At 37.3% G+C, this 9,859-nt stretch overlaps 1 protein-coding gene across 1 annotated transcript; it reads right to left on the reverse strand.

Annotated features, from left to right (window-relative positions):
- Positions 1-7,174: 7,174 nt before the first annotated feature.
- Positions 7,175-7,947, reverse strand: LOC113325299 (cytochrome P450 71D9-like). The gene is made up of 2 exons (XM_026573499.1): positions 7,306-7,947; positions 7,175-7,234 (listed from the first exon to the last, which is right to left on the reverse strand). The coding sequence occupies exons 1-2, from the start codon at positions 7,945-7,947 to the stop codon at positions 7,175-7,177; spliced, it is 702 nt and encodes a 233-aa protein (XP_026429284.1).
- Between the last annotated feature and the right edge of the window lie 1,912 nt (positions 7,948-9,859).

Consider the following 9,859-nt stretch of genomic DNA (forward strand, 5'->3'; position numbering starts at 1 on the left):
GCCCTTATATATCAGCCCTTATAATATGTATGGTTAAATAGTAGAAGATTCTAGTATCCAAAAACAAAAGATTTTTTTGCCGTAAAGTAGCTTTAAAAAAGCTGAAATTCTGGGTCCCTCGTATCCTAATCAATTCCATAACAGGAACATGTGATCAAAAAAGCAGAACATGACGTATATGACTGGGGAATGCATGATTTTTATTTGTTGGTCGCGAAGCAGAATAAAAGGGATTACAAACTCGGTTACAAACTTCTTTTTTACAACAACTTCAGCGCACACACTCGGAACTCATATGAAACATATATAAAGAAATAAAACTACATACCATTGACAAGATCATTCAGGAACGAAAGGGATGGGAATCAGAATCAAATCACGTTTTCTAGTAACCGACACACCAAAGCGCTCTTCCATGTCAATGTCTTGGCCTTGGGAGATCTTCCAATCAAAATGGTATAGTAAATGAGCAAGTGTTAGCTCAACACTAGCCATGCTGGTAGTGTCGTTTCATCACCAACAGACGCTTCCAAAAGCCATTAATGGTGGCTTATGGGAAGAGACACGTCAGTTCAATTTTGAATGGAAACTTCTAGGTTTTACAAAGTAAAGCCAGAAAAAAAATTCCACGAGACGCTGTCTCGGACTCTGCTAGGGGGCGTAGCGGCAAACCTTGAAAATATCCAACATTCTCCCCCTATTTTCAAAAAATGAGAAAAACACAAAGTAAAAGAAAAATTTAAATCAGAGTGGTTGCATCACTAAAGTGACTTCCTACGTACCCGAGTGGGATCAAGCCAACGTAGTTCACGCTTAGTTTGGGAAATAAGCATCATCGTTGAAACCAATACATAAATGATAGGTATCTTTTGGATTTGAACCTTCACTTAGTGTAAGAAATTCAAAGCCTTATCGAGGTTCAGTGGTGAAACTAGTCTTGAACCAAGTAGCCCTAATGATAAAACCGGAATTTCAACACATATTGATTTCTGAGAATAGTGTGTTATGTAGATCGCACATTAATAGCCATGTGCTTAAATCCTGGATTCATGAGTCTTCTTTAGAGAACGGTCTTCTTCTCTTAGGAAACGGCCTGATTTCCATACTCATATAGGTAAGTCTCGAAGGTATTTCTGCAAGACACCTTGTGATAAAAGTTAGACTTATTAAGGATTTTCATCCATCATGTTTTCTTGCAGAAAACCAACACTAATTAGAAATGGGAAGTTTTGTATTAGTGCTCCATAATCACCTCCATAACTTGTTGGTACCACATTGAACCTTGTTTATCCTTTCCAAAACATAGGTTGGGTTTCTGCTATGGGCGATCAAACTTCATTCACAGACCTTAGTCTCATTTCATTACACTTTACTGAAACCACTGCCTTTGGTAGACTTTTTGTAAATGGGTCTGCCAAGTTCTTACTTGTTTCAATATAGTTTACTGCAACTACTCCTCTTTTGAGTATTTGTCTTACCATTTGATGTCTTAGACTTGCATGTCTTGACTTTCCATTATAAGTCTTGTTAGAGACATTATAAATAGTTGCTTGATTATCACAATTAATCAAGACCGCTGGACATGGCTTCTTCCAAAATGGGATTTCAACAAGTAAGTTTCTAAGCCATTCCGCCTCCTTACATGCATCAGTTAACGCTATCAATATTGACAACATTGTTGAGTCAGAAATACAGGTCTGCTTCTTGGAACTCCAAGACACAGCAGCACCTCCTAATGTAAATATCCATCCACCAATCGACTTGGATTTGGATTCTAAATTGTTCCAGGTAGCATCACTGTATCCTTCTAATACAGCGGGATAGCCGTTATAATGCAAACCATAGTCAATGGTTCCTTTCAAGTAAGCCAAAACTCTTGAAACTGCTTTCCAATGTTCAACTCCTGGGTTACTTGAGAAACGACATAGCAATCCCACGGCATGAGCTATGTCCGGTCTTGTGCAATGCATATCATACATAAGACTTCCAATAATACTAGAATACTCAAGTGGTGCATGAGTACGCCCAGTGTTCTTCATTAACTTTATAGTAGGTTCTAAAGGAGTAGGGGCTGGTTTGTCATCAAAATGACCATACTTCTTGAGAAAATTCTCAATGTAATGAGATTGGGTTTAAACCAACTCATCTCCCTTTCTTAGGATTTTGATTCCCAAGATCACATCAACCTCCCCTAAGTCCTTCATATCAAAGTTAGAGTTAAGAAACTTCTTTGTTTCTTCCACACGAGATATGTCAGATCTAAAAATAAGCATATCATCAACGTACAAACAGAGAATCACACATCCAGAACTATCATGCTTACTATAGATACATTTATCAGCATCATTTACAACAAAACCATGTGACAAAGCTACTTTGTCAAACTTCTCATGCCATTGCATGGGAGCTTGCTTCAATCCATAAAGAGATTTTACCAACTTGCAAACCTTCTTTTCTTGGCCTGGCAATATGAAACCTTCGGGTTGTTCCATATATATCTCTTCTTCTAAATCACCATTTAGAAAGGCGGTTTTGACATCCATTTGATGTATAATTAACTTCTGTGTAGAGGCAAGTGCAATTAAACAACGAATAGATGAGATGCGAGCAACAGGAGCATATGTATCAAAATAGTCAATTCCATGTCGTTGTTTATAACCCTTAGCAACTAGTCTGGCTTTGAACTTATCAATGGAACCGTCTGCATTCATTTTTCTCTTGAATACCCATTTACATCCTATAGGATTTACGCCATGAGGTAAATCACAATATATCCAAGTACCATTAGACAAAAGTGAATGCTTTTCATCATTGATGGACTCTTTCCAGAAAATAGCATCTCTGGAACTCATTGCCTCAGCATAAGTTTTAGGGTCATCATCAACATGCATTACATATCTAGTTATACTAAGAATTTCATTCTTACTACCTTCTACAAGATATTGTACCCATTCTGGACCAAAGCTTTTCGCTTTCCTTGCTCTCTTACTTCTTCTAGGGTTCGATATCTTCTATACTTTCAGAAATATCTACTATGTTAGGAGCAGAATGTTCATCATTGTTATTAGTCTCTATATATTCTAGACTAGGTAACAACGGGTTTTCTATGGGTTGCATTTGGGAACTATTCCTATTCAAGTTCTCAAAAAATTCCACATCTACAGATTCTATAATCTCAAAAGTGTCAAGGATTAAAAATATGTAAGTAATACTGTTAAGTGAATAACCTACAAAAGCACATCTATACGCCCTATTTCCTAACTTAGGTCTTTTAGCATCAGGCTTCCTAACATATGCTAAGCAACCCCAAACTTTAAGTCTTCTCAAATTTGGTTTCCTATTAAACCACAATTCATAGGGAGAAACATTCTTCTTTTTCAAAGGATATCTATTCAAAATATAGCATGCAGATAACATAGCTTCACCCCACAAGGAATTAGGCAAATTAGAACTAATAAGCATAGCAATAACCATCTCAACCAACGTTCTATTTTTCCTTTCCGCAATACCATTTTGTTGAGGTGTATAAGGTGCAGTAAATTGATGAATTAAACCATGCTCTTGACAAAACAATTTAAATTCATTAGGAAAATACTCACCACCACGATCAGAACGTAAAATTTTAATTTTCTGTCCTAATTGTGTCTCTACTTCTGCTTTGTATATTTTGAACATATCAAAGACTTCATCCTTAGATTTCATCAAGTAAGTATAAGCATATCTAGTGCAATCATCAATAAAAGTAACATAGTATTTGTTTCCACCACGAGCCACATGATTTTTTAAATCACCAACATCACTATGTACTAATTCAAGCAAGGAAGAATTTCTAACTACAGACTTAAAGGAAATTCTATGTATTTTTGCTTGCACACATATTTCACACTTAGAGATATTATCAAAATTTCAATCAGAAATTAATCATAATTTTCTCATGTTTCTAAGGGAACCATAATTCATATGTCCTAATCTACCATTTCATATATCAATGGAGTCAATAGTATAAGAAGAACCATTATTTATTAAATTAAGCTTAATCATCCCATTACAAGCATATCCTTGTCCAACAAATACACCATTTTTGGACAATACAAACTTATTAGACTCATAAGTCGTCTTGAATCCGGCCTTCATAACGAGGTCTCCAGAAATAATGTTTTTCACAATGTCAGGGACATGTAATACATTAGTAAGAGTAACAGTCTTTCCTGAAGTAAAGGAGAGATCAATAGTGCCTTTTCCAATCACTTTGCTGTGTAAGTTGTTTGCAGAGACAACTTCGTTTCCTTCGCCAGTAACCGATTCATATGTCTTGTAAAGATGCTATATGGACAGTTGAACCATTGTCGTACCACCATCCACTCTCATTGTTAGAAACGGCGTTGGCGGCTTGCACTACAATAACAAGTTTGTCATCGACCATATTTGCCTTCTTTTTCTGTCCTTGTTGTTTCTTTTTGAGACGACAATCACAAGAAATATGGTCGGGTTTATCACATAAGAAGCAAGGCCCCTTCTTCTTACTATTCTTGTTGGGATGTTGCTTCTTAAACTAAGTATCATTATTAGGTTTCAAAGCATTTGGTGTCTTAGAAAAATCTACACTGTTAACCTTAGAATGATCCTCAGTTTGCTGAATATCCTTAATTTATCGTTTACAAGAGTCTTCTTCTATACGAAGATGACGCTGTAAACCTTCTAAATCATAGTCAGTCTCAGCATGCTTAAGTTTCTTCTTATAACCATTCCAAGAAGGAGGAAGATGATAAATAATGACTCCGACAATAAAAGCAGAAACAAGTTCAATTTCAGCATCCTTAAGATGATTAACAATGAGTAAAAGTTCACTGACCTGGGAAATAATTGACTTACTGTCAACCATTTTAAAATCCATGAAGTTGCAAATCAGGAATTTCTTATTGCTTGCTTCAGAAATCTTGTATTTGTTTTCAAGCGTAGTCCATAATTCGTTTGCAGACGAAATACTTCGATGGGCATTGTAAACACTAGTTCCCAGGGCGTTCAAGATATGACCACGACACATAAAATCATCTTCCTGACGCTTCTTTCTTCTGGCCTTCAAATCATCAATGTCTTTGTCTGATGGTGCAGGAATTTCATCCAAACCGTCTTCAAGTTGTACCACAACTTGATGGTGATCAGGAAAAATTTCACAGTCTCTTGCCAACGAGTAAAATTATCACCATCAAAACGTTCCAATCGAGTTAGGGTTTGTCTCATCACTTGCAGAGATTGAGCAGTTACATTCGAATTTGAATATTCACCCTCCATTGTCAGAAATTTATTGTCTAAAACTGTTGGAAATTTTGGGTTAAACAAGAGGATGAAAACAGAAACAGAAAATGGTGTACCCCTGACTTCAAGGCTCTTTCGATTCTTTTAGACAATAATTCGACATTTCCCAATAAATTTGGCGAGTACAAACGGTCTCTCGAATTATGCCTTCAGGATTCAATGAAGCCCTATACCGTAATCGAATTCAAGGATTGTACTTCCTTGACCCGACCAAGAAACACATTGTATAAGGTTCTGATGATGATTTTTAGAGAAGAAGAAAACAGATTGTTTTTGATATGTTGGAATGGGAGAACATCTTTGCTACTTATAGTGATATTCATGCATGTTGGTAGTGTCGTTTCATCACCAACAGACGCTTCCAAAAGCCATTAATGGTGGCTTATGGGAAGAGACGCGTCTGTTCAATTTTGAATGGAAACTTCTAGGTTTTACAAAGTAAAACCAGAAAAACAATTTCCACGAGACGCTGTCTCGGACTCTGCTAGGGGGCGTAGCGGCAAACCTTGAAAATATCCAACATTCTCCCCCTATTTTCAAAAAATGAGAAAAACACAAAGTAAAAAAAAAAAATTAAATCAGAGTGGCTGCAATACTAAAGTGACTGCCTACGTACCTGAGCGGGATCAAGCCAACGTAGTTCACGCTTAGTTTGGGAAATAAGCATCATCGTTGAAACCAATACATAAATGATAGGTATCTTTTGGATTTGAACCTTCACTTAGTGTAAGAAATTCAAAGTCTTATCGAGGTTCAGTGGTGAAACTAGTCTTGAACCAAGTACCCCTAATGATAAACCCGGAATTTCAACACATATTGATTTCTGAGAATAGTGTGTTTTGTAGCTCGCACATTAATGGCCATGTGCTTAAATCCTAGATTCATGAGTCTTCTTTAGAGAACGGTCTTCTTCTCTTAGGAAACGGCCTGATTTCCATACTCATATAGGTAAGTCTCGAAGGTATTTCTGCGAGACACCTTGTGATAAAAGTTAGACTTATCAAGGATTTTCATTCATCCTGTTTTCTTGCAGAAAACCAGCACTAATTAGAAATGAAGTTTTGTATTAGTGCTCCATAATCACCTCCATAACTTGTTGGTACCACATTGAACCTTGTTTATCCTTTCCAAAACATAGGTTGGGTTTCTGCTATGGGCGATCAAACTTCATTCACAGACCTTAGTCCCATTTCATTACACTTTACTGAAACCACTGCCTTTGGTAGACTTTTTGTAAATGGGTCTACCAAGTTCTTACTTGTTTCAATACAGTTTACTGCAACTACTCCTCTTTTGAGTATGTCTTACCATTTGATGTCTAAGACTTGCATGTTTTGACTTTCCATTATAAGTCTTGTTAGAGACATTATAAATAGTTGCTTGATTATCACAATTAATCAAGACCGCTGGACATGGCTTCTTCTAAAATGGGATTTCAACAAGTAAGGTCGATCACCGTATAACTCTGCGTAGCGGCAAACCTTGTAAATATCCAACATCTTCTGTATGTTTCTTCCCATTAAATACCCGTCTTACTTCGGTTTGTACCTTCTCCATTATCTTTTGGTTTAGTAGCAACTGGGACATCGCCCATAGTATTGCAGTAGCTGACGTAAACGTTCCTCCAATCAAAATTTCCTGCGAAAAAGAGAACAAACAAAGAACAAAATTAAAAAGCGCTACACAATTTTTTTTTAGTGCTAATAACCAGTAAGGTTAAATTATACGAACCAAAATGGCTGCTTTAATATTTTATGTTGTTAATGACGATTCGCCACTCTGTTGAAGAAGTACATATAACAGATCCTCCTCTAAATTAGCCACATTGTCATATTCCTTTCTACCAATCCTACTCGTTTTATGATCTTGGATAATACCCTCTAAAAACTTGTCGGTTTCTCGATGTAAGCGCAACATTCTTGATGTCACTCCACCAAGACAGTGAATTAGTTTTAACGAAGGGAATAGATCTTCCATGCTCATTCCTACCGAAGTAAGTGATTCACCAATCATCGAAATGTCATCTTCGCTAACTTTGCTGCTATCACGGAATGCTGCTCTTGAAGTGATAGTGCTGAACATGGATGTAACTCGTTTACTTAGGTTGACAGGTGCACCGGCTTGTAAAGAAAGGGTTTTGATCATATTCGATACCTCTTCCTCTCTTAGTGGTCGGAACAATTGCATATGTTTAGCACTTAATAAATACATGACGAAATTCTTACGCATGTCCCTCCAGTAATCACCATATCGAGAGACCGCAAGATCAGTAGAATTATAAAACAATATTTTCCCAGCATAGAATTCGGGCATGTCTGCGAAAATGAAGTCATGGTTCTTCACAATCTGTTTGGCGACAGTTGGGGAAGAAACAACAAGTATAGGAACTTCACCAAGTTGCAACTGCATCAGGGGTCCATATTTCTTGACTAAATTTGCGAGTGTACGATGCGCTACTGGCACTAGGCCTAACATGTTGTGCAAATTACCAATAAGAGGAAGTTTCCATGGACCTGGAGGCAATTTTAAGTTAGAACTTAAGGGTTTTGATCTCACCCTCTTCACCACCATGAACAGAAATATAAGGAAAGTTGAAAGAATTATAATGGATGGAAACTTTTGGATATCCATGGTTGGAGACCTAAGGATAGATACTGAGATATGACTTTTTTTAGACGCAGAGATATGGTCGATCATGGCATTTGTACTTGAGTTTTTAATTTCATCAAGTCGAAAAAAGTTAGAAATGAAATTAGGAACTAAACGTCATAATGATTGCTATCATTTCTAACTTCTGAAAACTGCTTATGTGGTGTCCAAGCAGACTATAATTAGCGATTATAACTTCCAACAACCTGCAGTTATGTGGTTTAGTTATATCCAGCAAAAAGAATAGAAAGGTCTGCGAGATGTACGTATGCCATTTTTAATAGTGAACATGACATTGAAAAAAATATCTACCATATTTAATGATGATCAACGTAACTTTAAAAAAAGAGGATCAACATAACACAAAGTGTAGTAGTGAAAAATCTCACTACTACACCCCTTAGATAATCTATATAACAAACTAGGAAACCATCATGAAGAACACATAAAAGAATTTTATTAAGTTTAGAAATCAATACAAGAAAGAAGAAAATAAAACCCTCACTTGGGGAAAATAACTTTCTCTCCTATAGTTCTACCTCAACTCTCCAAAAGATCTCCTCTCCAACACAAGGATGGTTGGTCATATATATATGAGTTTTACATAGTGGAGGGCAGCTAATAAAGCCCTTATTTTCGGATCCGACGTGCGATGTGTTCGCACCCATGTATGGGATCATCTCGCACGTGCTCTTGAACTTCGCACTGGCTTCACACTTTATTCGTGACCTTATGAAGTCATTGATTCCGTCATCTGGGATATAGTACGTGCGAGTACGTTCGCTCCCTTATAATAGTACAGCTTCGCATGATACCTATGGGTGGGATATTTAACCCCTACATTTTGCCTCTTCTCTTAGAGATGTTTATTATATAAAGAGCGATGAGAGAAACTGCTCTTATAATATTCTTCGCACCTTTTATGCGATTTGTCGCACCTTATCAACTTTTCATATTCCTTAACTGATAATATTCCGAGATCTCGGTCTTTATTCCTCCACGTGTCGCTCTTATCGTTTTACTTTTGGACACGTTGCGGTTAATCCCTGCAACTGTCACTTCATATCCTTTCACTCATTAATGCATTCATAAAAGTGAATTTCGTGGGGAGAAAACGAAATCCTTTATAACCCCCCCCCCCCCCAACCCAATACCCCCCACCCCCACCCATCTTCATTCTCTTCTTTTCACTTTCTTTCTTCAACCTCTGCAACTTTTATTTTCTTACTGTGGTTATTTTTACGTTCGATCTTGATCCTTGATCTTTCTTCATTCCAACTGTTGCTTCTGTTTCCCATCTATTGTATTATTTCTCCCCTTTGATCATCTTGGCTATCTTGACTACTTTGATATTTATAATCCCATTCTCGAAGAATCAACAATGGGGCACGAACCAGGTTGGAAATGGTAGAACAATTTGATAAGTTACAGGTCGAGTTCAGGGATAAAGGTTTTACATTTCCGATCCTCCTTCAACAGGGCCTACTCTGACGCTTAATCCTAAATGGTTCAAGTTTGATCAATGGAATGATTGGAAAATCATCATCTCTGTAGGGCAACTTCTCGATGGTCTGCCTATCCCTCTTTTGGATCCGCGAATTCCTCTGTTTTATGAAATCATCTCGCACGATAAAGTTAAACGTGCGATTTTTCAGCTGAGTGGGGACGCTATAAGGATTATGGTGGAGTTCGCTCGTCGTGCAGCTGGATTAGGATCCCTTTATCCTAGAGAATACAGGAATGAAGCGTATGCTGACTTAGAAAATGTTTCTTCTGATTATACTATTGACAGCTTCTTTGCTAACTACGAAGTGGTGATCATGAAGCCCGAGTCATCTCGCTGGGTTATTCGTCTGTCGAGGAAAGATGGCCTCGCAGAGCATGAAAGGATTAT

This window comes from Papaver somniferum, chromosome 11 (genome assembly GCF_003573695.1).
Source record: "Papaver somniferum cultivar HN1 chromosome 11, ASM357369v1, whole genome shotgun sequence".
In the NCBI taxonomy this organism is placed as follows: Eukaryota; Viridiplantae; Streptophyta; class Magnoliopsida; order Ranunculales; family Papaveraceae; genus Papaver; species Papaver somniferum.